Genomic DNA, 21,276 nt, shown 5'->3' on the forward strand with positions numbered 1-21,276 from the left:
CATATTGACTACTCCAGGCTACTACTAACACCAGATATTTCTGGGGATGTGGTAGTTTATTCTTTGTGTCATTGTGATGTTTTGTTGTTACTGCTGAAATCGCTGACATCAGTTTTCAGTTCTGAAATCGAGGATGAGTTGGGACAAGTTAATACCGGGTGGACTGAAAGTCTTATCCGCCCTGCTGTGAGCAAAGATACAGCCTGACCTTAAAATACCGTGCGGAGCCCCGGCCTCGTACAGCCAAATAAGAGCGAGACGCAGGAGAAGGGTGAAGCGCGCATACTACACGCGAACCTGCAGGAAACACTGCGGGTCTGATTTATCCGCATCCCCGGGACAAACAGAACACGAGAACTGCGTCCAATCAGAAGTCAAGATAGGAGACCAGAAAATCCGTTGAACACACCACTGTTTCGCGTCGCCGTTCATAGTGCAACAACACGGCCTTTAAAAGTAGCCTACCCAACGAGCCGCTGGGCCGACCTTCAGGCGAGGGAGGGGCCAGACAGAAGAATGCGCCTGATCTCAGCGAAAATCAAACAGACGCGTAGAACGCGGTGGAAGTAGATAGTAGATGACTCGAACCAACGCATAACAACAGCCTACACGTTGTAACTTACTCAGCGATCAATATTCTGCTGCTGGATTAATTAAAATAGTCTTTCAGCGCGATCTAGCCTGCGGAGGACACGGGAACTCCGTTTTTTCTGTGTTGTTGTGCCGTGAATCTAGTGGAAGAGAAAGGCGAGCGTTTCTTCGCGGTCCGCTTGTTCATAGATCGGTCAGTTATTAGTTTTTAGAAGGTATAAAGTCACACAGTAAGGCGGTGGGAAAATGACTTGTACTGTACGCAGTTTCTTTGCCACCCTGGTTGTGCTGCTTTTCTGGCGCGCTGAAGAGGTTGCAGAAGCGTGCAGCTGTTCTCCTGTTCATCCTCAACAGGCATTTTGCAATGCAGACATAGGTAAGTAGTACGTTAAAGAGACTTGCAACCGCTCGTGAATTTAGCCAATAGTTGTCATAGTCGGAGTAGACGTGTAGTTGCCTGGATCCCATCACTGAATAAGGGTTTGTGGTGAACGCTTATGCTACGTACAGCAGGTTAAGTCTGGCACGAGGAACACCAATGACGTACGAAAAAATGCAGCTAGGTACTTAGCTGGCTCCATCGTCAGCGCATTCAGTTTTATTTTGAATTTTGACAGCGAAAGCAATGCTCAATTTTATAGGCCTGCGTAGGACTACTAGCGTCAATGTTTTGGCTTTAGTTTTTTTTCTCGACCTATACATCTTATTCTTTGGTAACCGATCAACTACATGTAGCCTAGTTGGTGGGTTTGAAAGAGCACTAACGCTAGCTAACTTTTGAACCGAAGTTGGGTGTTTTGAGTACAGCTAGCAAGCTATGGAAATGTATACATTTTGACCAGGCCAATGACGTAGCAAATATAGTAAATATTTATTGCATAGCTGATGGGTTGAGATTGACTAGTTTCCCGTGCATTACTACAGTCTGCACAGACATGATAAATGGCTTCTGTAATACGCTCTGGGTTAATTGCCGGACCGGTTGAGTTCTGTTAGTTTCGGCTGCCCCTTGGCAATCGGATTACTCGTGGTTTCGAAAGAATCAGGTCACCCAAATCTTCTGCTGCCAAAATATTTTCCTCACACAGCGTGCCATGAGAAATGTGTTAGTATACCTCTTCATTGGCTGGATTTGGGACGTTTTAAAGACTCTGAAGGATTTTTTTGGCCTACTAGGCAAGTGGTTCCCAGACTCGGTCGTGGGACACCCCTGTGTATGCTGGGTTTCCTTTTCAACCACAATTGCAATCCCAAAATTTTAACTAGCTGTTCATTTTTCTTAATTAGGTGCTTATCATGTTTAGAGATGTTATTTACCCTCTTAAACCACATTATGTCAGAAATAGCTGTGCATACCATGAAGAATAAAATTCCTGAGGTCATATTGTTCTTATTGCACTATATTGTAAACAATTTTGGTGTAAGGGGGCAAGTCATCCCTCTAAAAATGAAAAGCACCGAATTAAGAAAAAGTTACAGCTTGGTAAAATTCAGGGATTCCATCTATGGTTTTTAATCGCATACACAGGGGTGCCCGTTTGGGAGCCACTGCTGTGGGCTACTTAAACACGTAATTTCCCGGCTGTGTGCCAGAATATATCTGGCCTGTCTGAGCATTTCGACAACGATGCCACTGTTACTGGGACATTATCCGTTCATGGGAGTTTATTCAAACTTGTGTTTGTTGGTAAAGCCGTTAAAATCTCATTTGTATAGTTGCCACAGAATGTCTTTGGACGTTTTTGGGAAGATGCGGCGTAGGGTGTTGGGATATTGGAGGGGAACGAGCCCATTGTTAATGCTGTATCACGGCGTAGTTAAGGCCCTGTGCTGTATGATGCAGACCTGCAGATTTTAATGCTGTTCTAAGGTGTAGTTAAGGCACTGTGCCGTATTTTAATGCCGTGTTAAGGCACTGTGCCGTATTTTAATGCCATGTTAAGGCGTAGTTAAGGCACTGTGCTGTTTTTTAATGCCGTGTTATGGCGTGGTTAAGGCACTGTGCTGTTTTTTAATGCCATGTTAAGGCGTAGTTAAGGCACTGTGCGGTATTGTAATGCCGTGTTAAGGTGTAGTTAAGACACTGTGCGGTATTGTAATGCCGTGTTAAGGCGTAGTTAAGGCACTGTGCCGTATTTTAATGCCGTGTTAAGGCACTGTGCAGTATTTTAATGCCGTGTTAAGGCATAGTTAAAGCACTGTGCTGTATTTTAATGCCGTGTTAAGGTGTAGTTAAGGCACTGTGCTGTATTTTAATGCCGTGTTAAGGCACTGTGCCATATTTTTAATGCTGTGTTAAGGTGTAGTTAAGGCACTGTGCCATATTTTTAATGCCGTGTTAAGGCGTAGTTAAGGCACTGTGCCGTATTTTAATGCTGTGTTAAGGCACTGTGCAGTATTTTAATGCCGTGTTAAGGTGTAGTTAAGGCACTGTGCCGTATTTTAATGCTGTGTTAAGGCACTGTGCCGTATTTTAATGCCGTGTTAAGGCGTAGTTAAGGCACTGTGCCGTATTGTAATGCCGTGTTAAGGTGTAGTTAAGGCACTGTGCGGTATTGTAATGCCGTGTTAAGGCGTAGTTAAGGCACTGTGCCGTATTTTAATGCCGTGTTAAGACACTGTGCGGTATTGTAATGCCGTGTTAAGGCGTAGTTAAGGCACTGTGCCATATTTTAATGCCGTGTTAAGGCACTGTGCTGTATTTTAATGCCGTGTTAAGGCATAGTTAAGGCACTGTGCTGTATTTTAATGCCGTGTTAAGGTGTAGTTAAGGCACTGTGCTGTGTTTTAATGCCGTGTTAAGGCACTGTGCCATATTTTTAATGCTGTGTTAAGGCGTAGTTAAGGCACTGTGCCATATTTTTAATTCTGTGTTAAGGCGTAGTTAAGGCACTGTGCCGTATTTTAATGCCGTGTTAAGGCGTAGTTAAGGCACTGTGCCGTATTTTAATGCTGTGTTAAGGCACTGTGCTGTATTATGCAGATCACTCGTAGGCCGTGTTTACCTCGTGCCGTGGGCCTCAGCGCCAGGACGCCCTGGCGTAGCTTCGCGGCCTCCCTCACACGCGCGTATCGCTTTGTCACGCTCTGTGGATCCCCCGTCTTTTTCACTCCCTCTCTGTTTATTCCCACCTTTTTTTTTGACATGCCCCGAGCCCCTGAGGCGCTTGGCCGGCCCTTCGCCTCTTCGGGCTTCCCAGCGGATAGGAATCTCTGTGCTAGTATTCAAATACAGCCTGAAACAAGCCAGCAGCTACAGGCTCCAGCGCCCCTTTCCCCGAGTGTGAGAGGCTGTCTGGAACACCACAGATGTGCAGAGAAAAGCATTGTTCCTCAGTCACACGTGTCTCATGTTTAAAAGGAATTGTGTTATTATTAATAATGTATGTATTTATTTTATTTTGCTAAAAACTTCCAATCAGAATTATATACTTGTCTGAATAGCAGACTGTTTATCAAAGTGCATTCTGGGAGGGCCGCAGTGTATGCAGGTTTAACTCCAGTCCTGGAGGGCCGCAGTGTCTGCAGGTTTAACTCCAGTCCTGGAGGGCCGCAGGGTCTGCAGGTTTAACTCCAGTCCTGGGGGGCCACAGCTTATGCAGGTTTAACTCCAGTCCTGGAGGGCCGCAGGGTCTGCAGGTTTAACTCCAGTCCTGGAGGGCCGCAGGGTCTGCTGGTTTAACTCCAGTCCTGGAGGGCCGCAGCGTCTGCAGGTTTAACTCCAGTCCTGGAGGGCCGCAGCGTCTGCAGGTTTAACTCCAGTCCTGGAGGGCCGCAGTGTCTGCAGGTTTAACTACAGTCCTGGAGGGCCGCAGCGTCTGTAGGTTTAACTCCAGTCCTGGAGGGCCGCAGTGTCTGCAGGTTTAACTCCAGTCCTGGAGGGCCACAGTGTCTGCAGGTTTAACTCCAGTCCTGGAGGGCCACAGTGTCTGCAGGTTTAACTCCAGTCCTGGAGGGCCGCAGTGTCTGCAGGTTTAACTCCAGTCCTGGAGGGCCGCAGCGTCTGCAGGTTTAACTCCAGTCCTGGAGGGCCACAGTGTCTGCAGGTTTAACTACAGTCCTGGAGGGCCGCAGCGTCTGCAGGTTTAACTCCAGTCCTGGAGGGCCGCAGCGTCTGCAGGTTTAACTCCAGTCCTGGAGGGCCGCAGTGCCTGCGGGTTTAACACCAGTCCTGGAGGGCCGCAGCGTCTGCGGGTTTAACTCCAGTCCTGGAGGGCCGCAGTGCCTGCGGGTTTAACACCAGTCCTGGAGGGCCGCAGGGTCTGCAGGTTTAAGTCCAGTCCTGGAGGGCCTGCAGGTTTAACTCCAGTCCTGGAGGGCCGCAGGGTCTGCAGGTTTAACACCAGTCCTGGAGGGCCGCAGGGTCTGCAGGTTTAAGTCCAGTCCTGGAGGGCCGCAGTGCCTGCGGGTTTAACTCCAGTCCTGGAGGGCCGCAGGGTCTGCAGGTTTAACCCCAGTCCTGGAGGGCCACAGTGCCTGCGGGTTTAACTCCAGTCCTGGACGGCCACAGTGTTATTTTTCCCAGGGGGAACTTCAGCTGAAGTAGCCGACATACAAAAAATGAAATAAACTATTTGTGTAAATTACTTTAAGGAATAAAATTCCAGAAAGTGTATTTCCTGGTTCCCCAAATTACATTAAAATGTTATCACAGATTCATACTAAAGAATCCATTAAGGAAGAACATCCATACATAAATGACATGGAGCTAAAATGTGGAACCTCTCTCTGGCTCAGGCATCATGATAACCTGGCCAAAAATCACCAGAGATCTGCCAGCGCACCCTCAGAGCTGGGAGAAGGTTGGGAATACTGTGATGGGAATGCTGTAGTGATAATGCTGTGATGGGAATGTTGGGAATGCTGTGGTTTAGCTCTGCCAGAGATTTCAGGCTTTCCCACCCATGTCCAAATTGATTTGATGGGACAGCGCTGAGCACAGATGCTGCCCGTGGCTGGAATGGGAGTCAGATTTAGTTTTAAATCTCTGCCTCTCTGGTCCAGTCGTGAGGAGAAAGTGGCCTCTGTTAACAGGGTTATTGGAAGTCCTTGTGTTAAGGAATGTCCTCTGAGTCATCATAAAAACGAGCAAAACAAATTCCAAAGTCTTCAGCTTTTTAAACTGGGTCACATTTACAGTGCTACATTTTAACTGCCACAGTGGGTGATGGATTCTCATTGGACAGGCTTTGTGAATGTGCAAAATGACTGGAGGACCAGATCATGAATCTTTCCTCTTGAGTCCACAAAGAGAATAAAAACTTTATTTTACTGATTCCTCATGGTGAACATAGACCTGCCAGTTCCTGCCCCAGCAGTGAGGGTTTGTGTTGTGCGGTGCCTGTGGAAATACTGCTTCTCTGGTTTCAGAGCAGAAGAGGCTTTCTTTGGCTCATTAGAGGTCTGTTAAGCCCTTACTCATATCCTCTCTATGGCTTTCACAGGGCTCCTACCCTCTCTCTTTCTGTGTGTGTGGAGGAAAAAAACAAGCTAAAATTAGGGTTTGGGAGAGCGCCGGTGCCTTGGCCACTCCGCCCGCTGGCAGCAGACGAGGGGGCGTGTCTGCAGTTTGTCAGGACGGTGAGCACACCAGTCAGCTCGGGGAGAACTGCCGTGAAATGGTCTGCAAATTTTGACTGGTGTGTTTCCGCGGTAACCACGATACATTCCGGCTGCGGAGCCATCCAGTGAAAACCTTCCCCGGTGGAGATTCGGTGTGGTCTAAGTATGGCCAATGAGGCGCTGTTTTAAGTTTGAATGATTAAGTACAGTGTTACGCTGTATGCCAAACCAGGCTCGTGAATCCTAAATATCTGAGGCTAGCAAGCCCGTAATCTAGTGCCTCTCCCTACGTGTTGCGTTAGACGTGAAAGGTGTTACCTGGACTTTCCTGGGTGAAGGTAACCTTTCCTGTCTGTGGGGCGTGTTTGTGGTTGACTCACCGCCAGGCCACCGCTCTGGCTTCCTGCGACCAGCTCACTCGGACCGGGCGACTCTTCGCTAGACACCCCTGGGGTGCAGTTCCGTCGGTCCGGTCGGCCAGCCCGCCCTCCGATATGGATGTTCAGTTTAAAAGGTGTATATACAGTGACGGTTTGTCGTGGTGTGTGAGACAAACTCCGCTTTCTCAGTCTGTTTGTCTCCAAAACGTCTTGCCTCCGGCGTCTTACTCGTGGCGTGCGATCCAGGTCAAAACCCCCCTACAATACGTCTCCCCACAGGTGCGACTGATTTCAGCTAAATGAGTCAGTGCCACCACCCCCCAAGTGTGACGTCAGTTCTGACCCTGCCTCCTATCGCCTGCCTAAGCCACACCTACGTTTAAAAGACATTCACAAAAATAAACCACTAAAGCTTTATCACAACAACCGAAACTCAGAATCTCTAACCATTTATGTCCATTTGTAATGTATTGTGTGGGTGCTCATTAACGTCTGAGGCTTTCATGTTTTTTTGTGTTGTTTTGGGTGCCACTATGGTTGCTTTTGCTGTTCCCAGTAACCAGCGGCTGTATTCACGTCCCTGTGTGTGTAGAGCTGGTTCTGCGCCAGAGTGTACCTCCGCTGTGAGGACCTTGAGTGGTGCAGGGCTTATGGAACAGAGTGTACACGCAGCTGGTCAAAGGTCTGAGTCACAGGTGGGCCACACCTATTACAAAACGTAAATCTGTTTTAAAAAACGTAAAATCCTAAAATGCCGGTAATATTTGAAAAATTCTGAAACTTATTGCCTTCAAAAAATATATACTGTATACATTTGTTTGTTTTTTACTGTCAGTAATCTGCAGGATTAAAAAAAATGAATCACAAAGACTGCACATCATTGGGGTTAAACGGTAGAAGAGCACGGGGGTGTGCTACGTAGTGGTGCTGAGGAGGATGGGTGTGACAGGGACGCGAGGACTGGGGGGGGGGGGGGACTAAGTGGATGGTTGTGTTGGGGGGAGGGGTGTTTCGGTCAGCACAGAGAGGAGATTATGCACTGGCTCTCTCTGTCTTTTTTCACCCGTGGTGCAAGTCCCTGGCTGGGGAAGTTTTCAGACTTGCACTGTTCTGTGTTGCTGTGCTGTCCTGTGGTGCTACACTGTTCTGTGGGGCTGTGCTGTTCTGTGGTGCTACACTGTTCTGTGGGGCTGTGCTGTTCTGTGGTGCTACACTGTTCTATGGGGCTGTGCTGTTCTGTGGGGCTGTGCTGTTCTGTGGTGCTACACTGTTCTGTGGTGCTGTGCTGTTCTGTGGTGCTACACTGTTCTGTGGGGCTGTGCTGTTCTGTGGTGCTACACTGTTCTGTGGGGCTGTGCTGTTCTGTGGTGCTACAGTGTTCTGTGGGGCTGTGCTGTTCTGTGGGGCTGTGCTGTTCTGTGGGGCTGTGCTGTTCTGTGGAGCAACACTGTTCTGTGGGGCTGTGCTGTTCTGTGGGGCTGTGCTGTTCTGTGGGGCTGTGCTGTTTTGTGGGGCTGTGCTGTTTTGTGGGGCTGTGCTGTTCTGTGGGGCTGTGCTGTTCTGTGGGGCTGTGCTGTTCTGTGGTGCTACACTGTTCTGTGGTGCTGTGCTGTGGCGTCTGTGTTACTGTACTGTAAGGGATCCCAGCATCTCTCTCCTGGACGGGGGGTGGGTGGGGTGGCTGGATGGTGCTGTGCCAGGAGCCTTGTTTATTTACCGTTCAGCCGAGCTGCGGTTGGCTACTCGCAGGAATTCTGAGGGAGTCAGCAGGATCTGGAGGGAAAAAGAGGGAGTAAAAGAAAAAGGCGAAACCCCTGGAATCCTTTGGTTCAAACCAGAGTTATGCCCGACATGTACCACAGACCTGTTCCCGAATCCATCATGGGCCTGTCCCAGAATTCATCACAGATCTGTCCCAGTATTCATCATGGGCCTGTCCCGGAATTCATCACAGAATTGTCCCAGAATTAATCATGGAGCTGTTCCAGAATTTATTATCAGCCTGTCGAATATGTCACAGGCCTGGCCCAGAATTGTCATGGACCTGTTCCAGAATTTGTCACAGATCTGTCCCAGAATGAATCGGGGAACTGTGCCAGAATTCATTATGGACCTGTCCCAGAATTCATCATGGTCCTATACCAGAATTCATTATGGACCTATCCCAGAATTTGTTAGGGATTTGTCCCAGAATTTGTCATGGATCTGTCCCAGAATTTGTCATGGACCTGTCCCAGAATTTGTCATGGACCTGTCCCAGAATTTGTCACCAGTCGGTTCCAAATTTCATCATGGACCTGTCCCACAATTTGTCATGGACCTGTCCTAGAATTTGTCATGGACTTGTCTCAGAATTCATCATGGACCTGTGCCAGAATTCATCATGGGTTTGTCCCAGAATTCATTGTGGACATGTCCCAAAATTCATCATGGACTTGTCCCAGAATGCAAAAAAGAGACGGGGAAGTTGAGCTTTGGGGAGTGATATTCGGAGAGAGAAAGAGGGAGAAAGAGATGGTATGAAGGACAGAGAAAGAGTCAGGCAGTTATGTATGGAGAGAGGGAGTGGGAAAGAATGAGAGAGGGAGGGGGAGGGATTAACAGGGAAACAGTGCTGACTGCAGTCTGCCCTCTGTCTGGAAGAAAGGGAGGCTCCATGTACCTGGGTCAGAAGTGTGTGTGTGTGTGTGTGTGTGTGTGTGTTAGTATGTGTGCCTGCTAGTGTGTGCACATGTAGTCATGTAAGTGTGAGTGTATATACACAAAATGCTCAAAAGTATGTGGACACCCCTTCTAATTAGTGGGTTTGACTACTTCAGCAACACCGATTGGTTACACGTGCATAAACTCAAACATACAGCCATGCTCTCTCCATAGACAAACATTGGCAGTAAAATGGGTCGTACTGTAGAGATCAGTGCCTTTCAATGTGGCACTGCCATATGATGCCACCTTTCCACCAAGTCAGTTTGTCAAATTTATGCCCTGCTAGAGCTGTCATGGTCAACTGTAACTGCTGTTATTGTGAAGTGGAAACGTCTAGGAGCAGCAACGGCTCAGCTGTGAAGCGGTGGACCACACTGGCTCACAGAACGGTCCCATTATGTGAGCACCCCGCTGAGCGCTGAAGCGTTTAGCGCGTTAGAATCGCCTGCCCTCGGTGCAACACTCTCTAGTGAGATCTGCCTCTGAAAGCAACGTCAACCCAAGAAATCACCGTGCGCAATGCCAGGCGTCGGCTGGAGCGGCGTAAAGCACAACGTCATCGGACTCTGGAGCATTGGAAATGCGTTCTCTGGAATGAGGAATCGCGCGTCACTATCTGGCAGTCTGACAGATGAATCTGGTTTTGGTGAATGGCAGGAGAATGCTCCCTGCCCGAATGCATAGTGCCAACTGTACAGTTTTGTGGAGGATGAATAATGAGTTGTTTTTGTGGTTCTGGCTAGGTCCCTTAGTTCCAGTGAAAGGAAATCTTAATGCTACAGGATGCAATCACATTCTAGAGAATTGTGCACTTCCAACTTTGTGGCAACAGTTTGGGGAAGGCCTTTTCCTGTTTCAGCATGACAATGCCCCCGTGCCCTGACCTCAACCCCATTCAACACCTTTGGGATCAATTGGAAAGCCAACCTTGAGCCAGGCCTTATTGTCCAACATCAGTGCTCAAGCTCACTAATGTTCTTGTGGCTGAATGGAAGAGAATCCCCTAGCCATGTTCCAAAATCTAATAGACAGCCGTCCCAGAAGACTGGAGGGGGGGACCAACTCCAATTAATGCCCTTGGTTTTGTAATGAGGTGTTCAACAAGCACTTATGGGTGTGATGTTTGGTTGTCCACATACCTTTGGCCATGTTGTGTGTGTGTGTGTGTAGTGGGATGGTAATAAGAATGTATTCAGTGCAGCATAGCTTTGTGTTTCTTAACATAGCATGGTGAGATAATAGGAGGCCCTCAGAGCAGTGTAGCATCGCTTAGCATGGAATCATGGACTATCTTAGAAGGGCATTGAGACTCTAGTGCAGCTTAGCATAGTTTTGTGTAGCTGAACACAGTATAGCCTTGCAGTGCATAGCAGGATGCTAATGAGAGAGTAGCCTTCTTAGGAGAGGTGCATCTTAGGTTAGCTGAGCATAGAACCTCTTCAGAGTTGCAGAGAGTTTGGGCAGGTGCCCATGTTCTGTCTATTCTCCTGAGCATACAAACGGACCCTCTCCTGTCACACCCCGACCTGCAGACGTTGTCAGGAGTGGGGAACCTCTCCTGTCTGCCCTGCAATAAAGAGACACAGCATCGAGCTTTTTCGCATTCATTTAAAATGTCAGAGCTTTGTCACTGCCGACTCCCTCTGAAGTATCAGGCTCTGTTATCCGATATCCCAATTGGACGATGTTCAGAGTGGCTGATAGCCCGATTGGCTGATTCTTTCAGAACCTCTCTCTTAGCATTCCAACACAGGATATCTTTCCAAGCAAACTGCGATCAGTTCAGTTTTGTTTTTACGAAATGCACTGTATAACAAGATGTCCTGGGAGAACAGCGAAAACTGTGTGAAATTACTTTTTTTCTTACATTTAAGTGTTAATTTCCCCCAAGATAAAAAATATGTTGTTTTTTCAAATTTACAAACAAGAACGTAACAAAATTTTATTTTGCCGTAAAGTATGCAGGTCCTGAACACTGCTGCTAAAGTTCTGACTCAGTTCTGTAGAGGTACTCACGTCAAGCTGACTTCTGATTGGTAGCCCACCTAACGGTCACACTGCTGATTGGTTTAGATATTTATGCCATAAACATGGTTACTAAGTGACAAATCTCTGAGTACAATAGACTGACCATCATAGCATTTGTTTTCTTCAGTTGTTTATGCATCGTATGACTGTTCAAAGTAGGGATTTTGAATGCGGAGTCTTTTAAAAACGAGGTGAAAAAAGATGGCATGCTTATGGTAGATGTGCGCAGGTAAGTCAGCCTGGGGGCGTGTGAAAGTGCGCTGGTGTGGCGAGTGGTCAGTGGAGTGAGTGACGCGCGGTGTCAGGCTGTCCTGCAGGAGGCGGGTTTTTGGGTTTTTAGAGCTCTCCGAGTCCAGGCGTGACTCGCATGCCGCAGGCTAAATGGCCCGTGCAGATGGGGTAAACGGTCTGTTTTAGTCATTACAGCCTTTTTTTTTTTGTTCGTCTTTTGAAAACTTACCCTGTCCTTTGGGCTGTTTTTGTGGGTGAGGGTTATTTTGGGGGGTGGGGGGGGAGGAGTAAGGGTACGTAAGGGATGGGTTGGGGTGATTCAACTGGATTTACGCACCACCCCAGATCCACAAGAGAAAACTGTACCCCTCTACCCCTCATTACCCATAATCCATCTCTTCTCAAGCTTTGCTTCATGCAGAGGGGTACCTGTGTTAAAGTCAAGCAGAGAGAGACTTTGGGTAGCAGTATGTGGTGGTTTGGAGTACAGTATGTGGGGTTTGGGGTACAGTATGTGGGGATTGGGGTACAGTATGTGGTCGTTTGGAGTACAGTATGTGGGGATTGGGGTACAGTATGAGGTTTGAGGTACAGTATGTGGGGATTGGGGTACAGTATGTGGGGTTTGGGGTACAGTATTTGGGGATTGGGGTACAGTATGTGGGGTTTGGGGTACAGTGTGTGGTGGTTTGGGGTACAGTATGTGGGGATTGGGGTGCAGTATGTGGTGGTTTGGGGTACAGTATGTGGGGGTTGGGGTACAGTGTGTGGTGGCTTGGGGTACAGTGTGGTGGTTTTGGGTGCAGTATGTGGGGATTAGGGTACAGTATGTGGGGATTGGGGTACAGTGTGTGGTGGTTTGGGGTACAGTGTGGTGGTTTTGGGTGCAGTATGTGGGGATTGGGGTACAGTATGTGGGGATTGGGGTACAGTGTGTGGTGGTTTGGGGTACAGTGTGGTGGTTTTGGGTGCAGTATGTGGGGATTGGGGTACAGTATGTGGGGATTGGGGTGCAGTGTGTGGTGGTTTTGGGTGCAGTATGTGGGGTTTTGGGTGCAATATGTGGTGGTTTGGAGTACAGTATGTGGTGGTTTGGGGTACAGTGTGTGGTGGTTTTGGGTGCAATATGTGGTGGTTTGGAGTACAGTATGTGGTGGTTTGGGGTGCAGTGTTTTGAGGTTTGGGGTGTAGTATGAGTGGGTTTGGGGTACCGTATGGTGGTTTGGGGTACAGTATGTAGTGATTTGGAGTACAGTATGGTCTGATCCATTAAAGCACATGTACTCGCCCATAAACTGATGCACACATGCACGTGCACGCACACACATGCTCATAAACACAGACGCACACAGAGACACACTCGTACTCTTGCGCACTTGCATACATATGATTAAGCTGCGTGTGTGTGCAAGTATAAATGCGCATGCATGCATACGTGTGTGCTTACATGTGTGTCTGTCCATGCGTTCGTCAGTGCGTGCGTCTGTGTGTGGGCTCTAACCTCTGCTCTCCTCCCCCTTCGTCTCCCTCTTCCTCAGTCATCAGGGCGAAGGTGGTCGGGGGGAAAGAGGTGGATTCTGGGAATGATGTCTACGGTAACCCCATAAAGAGGATCCAGTATGACATCAAGCAGATCAAGGTAAGATGACAACAATAATAATAATAACAATAGTAATCTTCATCATTGGCATCATAATCATCATCATCTAATATAGTGCCTTTCATGGTTTTACATATTATGTGCATTTCTGAACACCCCCCCCCCCCTCCCCATATTATGTCGTATTTGGTGCTACTGCTGGTACATTGCTGCATGGATTTGCTTCCATTCAGCCAGAAGAGCATTAATGAGGTCGGGCACTGACTGGGCGATTAAGCCTGGCTCACAGTTGTCTTTCCAGTTGATCCCTAAGGTGTTGGATGGGGTTGAGGTCAGGGCTCTGAGCTGGCCAGTCTCAACAAAACCTTTTCTATATGGACCTCGCGGAGTGCCAGGGGGCATTGTCATGCTGAAACAGGAAAGGGTCTTTCTCAAACTGTTGGGGAAGCACAGAATCGTCTAGAATGTGATTGTATGCAGTAGCATTAAGATTTACCTTCACTGTAACTAAGGGGCCTAGCCCAATCCATGAAAAACAGCCCCAGACCAAGGGGTGTCCAGATACTTTTGGTCCTGTAGTGTAATTGACTTTCATCTCCTCTCCCTGTTCATCCACTCCACTGTGTCTGTGTCTCACAGGTGAAGTTAGAATCAGAGTTTCCCCCTCAGTCTGGTCTGCACTGAGCTAATGTGATTGGTCAGAAAATGTTGGTCATATCCTGAAAGGTGTGACACCTTTGCGTCAGGGGTCACACTTGAAAGGGAACAGGTGTGGCCCCTGACCCATAATTCCCACAGCAGTTGTGTCAGTTTGCTTGCATTTGGGGAGCAGGTACAGAAAGGTTTCAGGCCTGCCTTCCTGTGCTGAGTCACTGGGCTGTTAGGGGTGTGTGTGTGTGTTAACCTTCTTCACCTGTGTTCAGATATTTAAAGGGACAGAGGTGTGTGTGTGTGTTAACCTTCTTCACCTGTGTTCAGATATTTGAAGGGACAGAGGTGTGTGTGTGTGTTAACCTTCCTCACCTGTGTTCAGATATTTAAAGGGACAGAGGTGTGTGTGTGTGTGTGTTAACCTTCCTCACCTGTGTTCAGATATTTAAAGAGACAGGGGTGTGTGTGTGTGTGTGTGTGTGTGTGTGTTAACCTTCCTCACCTGTGTTCAGATGTTTAAAGGGCCAAACAGGGACATTGAGGAGGTCTTCACTGCTCCTTCCTCAGCTGTGTGTGGAGTAACCCTGGACTCCAGCGGAAAAAAGGAGTACCTGATTGCAGGTAGGCCCCATATGAAGACGAGTACCTGATTGCTGGTAGGCCCCATATGAAGACGTCCATGGAAGGATCGTGTTGTTCAAACCTAGCCACCAGAAAACATATACACTGGCAAGCAGGTCATAGCTAGCTGTGGCTATTCAAACTCCTGGTGATTTGAAATCCAAAGACGGCACATGTCTCCTATTCATCATAATTACAAGAAACACCCATTCGTAAAACTAAAATACTTTATACCACACTGTAGATAAGACCTTGACAAAGATATACATGTAAGAATCTTGTTGTTCAAACAAGTTTGCCCGATGACCTAGCCACCAGAAATAATACGCTAGCGGCTGGTTATATCTGGCTATGGAATAGTATTCTATCTGCTGGGGATGCGGATTCCAGAGGGATGCGCACGTCTCCTTTTCACCATAATTACAAAAAACACCCTTTCGTAAAACTCAAATGCTTTATACCACAATGTAGATAAGACCTTGACGAAGAGATACATATTAAAACATCATTGTTCAATCGAGTTTTAGCTGTCTAGACATCCAAGAAAACATTTTATAGGGCCTCTTCCGAGGCATAATTTGGACGCATCGGAGTTGTTAGGATGATGTCAAGACAGGGATTGGCTACAATTTGAATAACATTTCATTTCAGCAAAACAAAATCCCTTCAGGGGTTATTTTGAATAATATAGCAACTGCCGTTTTTTTTGTTGCCACATCGCTTCTGAAATGGCTGTGGAATTCTAAGTCCTTCAGGACGCTGGCAGCTGTAACATTTTTAGGACACGTAACTATACAAACGTATCGATAACTAATAACCAATTAATATTTGAAACATTTCACAGTGAGTTTTTCTTGTGGTGAAATGAGTAATAATGCCTTCAGTGTGGTTGGATCTTTTATAATGACCCCACTCATTTTGGTGAAGCGTTAAGTGCAGACACAAATGCTCGTAAACAGAGTCAAGTTCGCAAAAAATTCCTGATTCCTAAAGTAAAAAAAAAAGACATTGCTGAACTATTAGTGCACTTTTGAAACGATTTAATAGCTCTGTCTACTCCGATTTTGTATGTATCTTTGTTAAATGACCTGTTAAAGTGAGCCCAGATGCCAATTTTGTTTTACGTTTCTGTGTGGAACTCCCATTGTAATTATATTGCAGGCATACTAGTAGAAGTTTAGGCCTGTAGTAAGTACTCCAGGTAGATTACAGTGGCGCTAGGAGAAGTTTAGGCCTGTAGTAAGTACTCCAGGTAGATTACAGTGGAACTAGTAGAAGTTTAGGCCTGTAGTAAGTACTCCAGTTAGATTACAGTGGAACTAGTAGAAGTTTAGGCCTGTAGTAAGTACTCCAGGTAGATTACAGTGGCACTAGTAGAAGTTTAGGCCTGTAGTAAGCACTCCAGGTAGATCACTGCAGTCTGACAGGTTACACACCACTGGTGTCATCATTCCTACCACAGCTCCTGGGTTAGACTGTGCTGTTGCTCAGGTAACTATTGTAAGATGTTTCACACAGGAACCTCTGCTAAATGAATGCTATGCTAAGTGGTGTATTGTTTATCGCACAAAATAGTGTGCAGTGTTACTGTTTGTGTACTAAGTGTACCAACTAGTGTGAGAGTGAAGCTTCATAAGCGCCATCATGGGTGGAGCTAAATGACCTGTCAATCGTTGGAATGTTTGAACCAATAAAAAGATCTTGATCTCCACAGAAAGACCCAATTGATTGGGTCAAATCAGAGAGTAACTTGGTGTACTAAATGGTAACAAAATTGTATTTGGTGGTGCTACATGGTAATGGATCTGTTCAGAGCTGCAGTGGAAATGTACTCAGTGGTGGAGTCATGCTGTGTGTTTCAGTGTGTACTAAGACCTTATGGGTGATGTCATGGCTGTACTAAGTGCTGATAGGTTGTGCTAAGAGTTGACTGTTGTGCTGAGTAGCGTGCTGCGCTGTCTGTGCTGCCTCTGCTGTGGGATGTACAGCGTGACTGTTCTACTGAGTAGCGTGCTGCGCTGTCTGTGCTGTCTGTGCTGAGTAGCGTGCTGCGCTGTCTGTGCAGCCTGTGCTGTGGAATTTACGGCGTGACTGTGTTCTACTGAGTTAACGTGCTGTGCTACCTGTGCTGTGTGTACGGCATGACTGTGTTCTACTGTGCATCGTGCTGTGCTGCCTGTGCTGACTGCGGGCCGCTCTGTCCCCAGGGAAGGCGGAGTCGAACGGGAAGATGCACGTGACCCTGTGTGACTTCATCGTTCCCTGGGAGACCATGAGCCACACCCAGAAGAAGAGCCTGAGCCAGCGCTACGACATGGGCTGCGGCTGCCGGGTGAGGGGGGGGAGAGAGAGAGAGGGAAGGAGGTAGGGAGAGGGAGGGAGAGAGAGGAGGGGGGAGAGAGAGAGAGAGGGGGGAGAGAGTCAGACATACAGACAGACCGAGCCAGAGAGAATCGAACCTCTGGCCACATGGGGGTTGTATATACTTAGTTGAATGTACAGCCATTACAGCTGCAGACACATCTGTTCAGCCTCTACCTTGACTGACTCACTCATGCTATGCAGTTCTGCCATAGTTCAACTTCAGTGACCTAATCACTGTTGGTTTAAATGTCATTGCAGCTAATCAAGGCTTTTCAAAGGAAAGCTGGTTAGCATGTTAGCTGCCTAGCTTGACCCAGCCCTCTCCTGCTTTCACAGTTTCGTGAGCCATTTGCTATTAGCACGTTGGAATTCTGTGTTACAAGCTCTCATTTAAAAAATATACAAATCATAACTGTAATAATCATAATCATAACTCTCTCCCTCTTCTCCCTTCCTCCCTCTCCCTCCCTTCATCTCTCACTCTCCTCTTTCTATCCCTCTCTCTCATCTGTCTCCCTCTCTCTCTGTTCTTCCCCCCTTTTTCCCCTCTCTCTCCCCCTTCTTTCTCTTCCCCCCCCCCCTTACTCTCCCTCTCCCCCCTCTCACACTGTCACTCACTGTCTCTCTCTCAGATTACACGCTGTCCCTCCATCCCTTGCTCCATCAGCAGTCCGGAGGAGTGCCTGTGGACTGATTGGGTGATGGAGAAGAAAATCAGTGGTCGCCAGGCCAACCATTACGCCTGCATCAAGAGGAACGATGGGTCCTGTGCCTGGTACCGCGGCCTGGCCGCCCCCAAAAACGAGTTCATGGACATCGAGGACCCCTAACCACCCCACTGTCGCCTCACTGCCCAATTAAAAAAAAAAAAACAAGAGACCGAAACAAAGCCAAAATGTTACTTTTTTAAGAAATGAAGAAACTAGTAAATACATGAACAGGTAACCAAAAAATAAGATAAAGAAGAAAAGATTTCAAGTAAATTATAATTTAGTGAAACGATCATGAGAACAAGAGAGACAGGTTTAGACTGGACAAGTGATGTCACTTCCCCAAGTAGGCTGGCTACAGGAAGTAGTATTTTGGACGATCCTGGAAAGAAGGCACTTTCTGCCCCAAAAAGCGCTTAACACCCCCCCCCCCCCCTTCCCCCACTGATACAAATGAGTACAGATTAAAATCACAAAGCAAAACTGAGTCTTTTGCATCACGTGATCTTGCACACGTCATTACAAACCCAAATTGCTTTTGGTCAGTGGCCCCCACCCTGCACTTCTCTCTCTCTCTCTCCGTCACACACACGCACACACAGCACACGCGCACACAACACACACGCACGTGCACACACTCGCACACAACACACACACGCACGTGCACACACTCGCACACAACACACACGCACGTGCGCACACACAACACACACGTGCACACAACACACACGCACGCACACACAACACACACGTGCACACAACACACACGCACGTGCGCACGCACACACACACCTGGGGGGGGGGGGGGGAGACATCCTGGGTGAGTCAGGAAAGGCGTTGTGTGCTGAAGCTGAGGCTCCCCCTGAGCCTAACCTCCCTCCCCCTCGTCCCGCCGGGCCCCTGAGCCTAACCCCCCTCCCCCTCGTCCCGCCGGGCCCCTGAGCCTAACCCCCCTCCCCCTCGTCCCGCCGGGCCCCTGAGCCTAACCCCCCTCCCCCTCGTCCCGCCGGGCCCCTGAGCCTAACCCCCCTCCCCCTCGTCCCGCCGGGCCCCTGAGCCTAACCCCCTCCCCCTCGTCCCGCCGGGCCCCTGAGCCTAACCCCCCTCCCCCTCGTCCCGCCGGGCCCCTGAGCCTAACCCCCCTCCCCCTCGTCCCGCCGGGCCCCTGAGCCTAACACCCCTCCCCCTCGTCCCGCGGGGCCCCTGAGCCTAACCCCCCACCCCCGCGGCCCGCCGGGCCCCTGAGCCTAACCCCCCTCCCCCTCGTCCCGCCGGGCCCCTGAGCCTAACCCCCCTCCCCCTCGTCCCGCCGGGCCCCTGAGCCTAACCCCCCTCCCCCTCGTCCCGCCGGGCCCCGGAGCCTAACCCCCCTCCCCCTCGTCCCGCCGGGCTCACGGGGTAGTGTGCTATGTCCCAGCTCTTTATATTTCTCCTGTGCGTGCGTGCGTGCGTGCGTGCGTGCGTGCGTGCGTGCGTGCGTGCTTATGCGTGCTTAATAATCAAACGTAATTGGTCCAGGTCTGTTAGACACTGCTAGCTCCGCCCATCTTGCCGCCCGTGCCCACATCACTGTGCTGGCTCCCCATTGTAATATGAGTGTGTGTGCGTTAAGACTCAGTGTAGTGTGTGCGTTAAGACTCAGTGTAATGTGTGCGTTAAGACTCAGTGTACTGTGTGCGTTAAGACTCAGTGTAGTGTGTGCGTTAAGACTCAGTGTAATGTGTGTGTTAAGACTCAGTGTAATGTGTGCGTTAAGACTCAGTGTAATGTGTGCGTTAAGACTCAGCGTAGGGTGTGCATTAAGACTCAGTGTAGTGTGAGTGAAAGGGATTCCGGTGTGATGCCAAAACTACTGCGGCTCACGCAAACATGGATATGTCAGACCACGGGGGTCATTACTCCGCTCTTATTGGGCCTTTCCTGGGGAACGGCCTTCTGCTAGAACCAGGTCAGGAGGATGGGGAGGGCTATGGGAAATGATGTCACAGTGTGCATCCGGGAGGCATGATCTGATTGGACGCCTCTTGACGACTGTCTCTGCCTCCCAGGGCCTCTGCACAGTTGTTTATACAACTTTTTTTTTTTTTTTTTGCCTGCGTTTGGGGGGACAGCTAAGCTTGTATGGCAGGTGCTGATTGGCTGGTCTAGCGTGGTACATGCTGATTGGCTGGGCTTAGGTACAGTGGATAGTAATTGGCTGGGCTTGCATGGTGGATTGTCATTGGCTGAATTGAGTGGTATGGAGGGGGTTTCTATGGAACTGGCTGCTTGACATCATGTGACGACCCCTTGTGAAAAAATATGTGATAAAATCCAATATATAAAGAATATATATATTTTTGTATATGTCAAAATGTAATACATATGTTTGATAGTACTGGTTATTGCCACATTCGTATTTCATTTTACACATACATTCTACTGTCAAAATATATTCTCCAGCATGTTGTCCAATATATGCATTAAATTGGCCAGTGGCATTATATTTAGTACTATATGCTTGTATATTTTGACATATATTCAGGATAGATTTTTTAGAAACATTCTTTAGTGTTTTTGTTTGCCATGGTAAGCAGTTTTCTTATCCCTGCCAATCACACATCACTACCAGCAAACTTTCACCTGCAGCGATTCATTTTAGAGAAATCTTACCTGAGAAACTTTACCTGCTCTTAAGACCACAAATGAGAGATTTCCGTTTACTTGCTTTTTTATACTCGTTCTATTGCTAGTATTAAATATATTGGGAAATGCTGACATAATTTAAAACTTGGTCGATCTGTGTTTTTACTTGTCATTTTATATAATTATTATAATTATTATTATTTTAATGTAATTTTTCTTTGTCTTTTTTTTATCTTTCTCTTACTTTTTTTGCAGAAAGTATAGTTTGAGACTTGTTGTGCTGGAACCACACAGGGGAGATTGTGTAATCAGAAGCAGATTATGCATGTCTTTGTTTAAATTCACATGTGGCCATTCACTCAGTGGATGAGAACATACAGTATTATCAAATAAAAGTGTAGAATTGACAGCTGTGGTACGGCGTGCTTCTTTTCTGACCTGTGCATCACCCTGAGGTTTTGCAGAGCGGGGAGGGTGTGGCTGGGGTGCAGGTTTTGAAGATTGATTGGCTGGACTAAGTAAAAGGAGGAGGGGGGTGGTCCTTCAGGTAGCATTAACATCGATGTGTTCAAATGATGTTCCAAAAAAATAAAACCTATTGGCCACAAACACAGAAGAACACACTAGCCTGATGTTTCTCCCCTTTCTTCTTCTGGCTGGAACTTCCCAATGGCGTTTCCTCTCTCATGGCCCTACACTGCCTCCCTGTGGCAATTATGTTTATTGCCGATTTTAGGGGACAGAGTTCTACCAACTTGTGAGTGACCCTTTTACACACCAGTGAATCCCTGTAGTTAAATATGTGTATTTATTTTCAAATTAGACTTTACTACAGGGATTTCTGAAATTGCTCCCATTGAGGAGAAAATAAACTCTAAAAACATGCCTGCATTTTGACCTGAGCTTTTAACATATAAATAGAACCTGCTACTCGTTGGGTAGTGCAAACTCAGTTGATAAAAATTAGACTTAAGTCTAATGAAGTCCACCAGAATAACTTACCGAGTCTAGTAAAACCTTTACACTTCATCTTAAGTCTTTCCTCATAGCTTTTATCTAAATTAATTCCTGGTATGCAAGATAACAGCTATGAGGAATGGTTTACAATGCTTAATCTCTTCAAGTTTAGTAAAAGGAGACTCGGGTGATTTGATTGAGGCTTTTAAATTAATAAATGGGATCAATAAACTGAACTACAATAGATTCT

The 21,276-nt window shown here is 47.6% G+C and overlaps 1 protein-coding gene across 1 annotated transcript; it reads left to right on the plus strand.

Annotated features, from left to right (window-relative positions):
• The first annotated feature begins 224 nt into the window (after positions 1-224).
• Positions 225-17,887, plus strand: LOC118216473 (metalloproteinase inhibitor 2-like). Its single transcript, XM_035397644.1, has 5 exons — positions 225-967; positions 13,037-13,137; positions 14,262-14,370; positions 16,578-16,702; positions 17,367-17,887. Exons 1-5 carry the CDS (start codon positions 838-840, stop codon positions 17,562-17,564), a joined length of 663 nt encoding a protein of 220 aa, XP_035253535.1. The 5' UTR covers positions 225-837; the 3' UTR covers positions 17,565-17,887.
• Positions 17,888-21,276: the final 3,389 nt, after the last annotated feature.

The sequence above is a fragment of the Anguilla anguilla genome, chromosome 2 (assembly GCF_013347855.1).
Source record: "Anguilla anguilla isolate fAngAng1 chromosome 2, fAngAng1.pri, whole genome shotgun sequence".
Taxonomy (NCBI): domain Eukaryota; kingdom Metazoa; phylum Chordata; class Actinopteri; order Anguilliformes; family Anguillidae; genus Anguilla; species Anguilla anguilla.

Coding starts and splice junctions, on each gene's coding strand:
- LOC118216473 (XM_035397644.1), top strand. CDS start 838: ATGACTTGTACTGTACGCAGTTTCTTTGCCACCCTGGTTGTGCTGCTT. Junction 14,371..16,577: donor AAAGGAGTACCTGATTGCAG/GTAGGCCCCATA, acceptor CTCTGTCCCCAG/GGAAGGCGGAGTCGAACGGG. Junction 16,703..17,366: donor ACATGGGCTGCGGCTGCCGG/GTGAGGGGGGGG, acceptor TCTCTCTCTCAG/ATTACACGCTGTCCCTCCAT.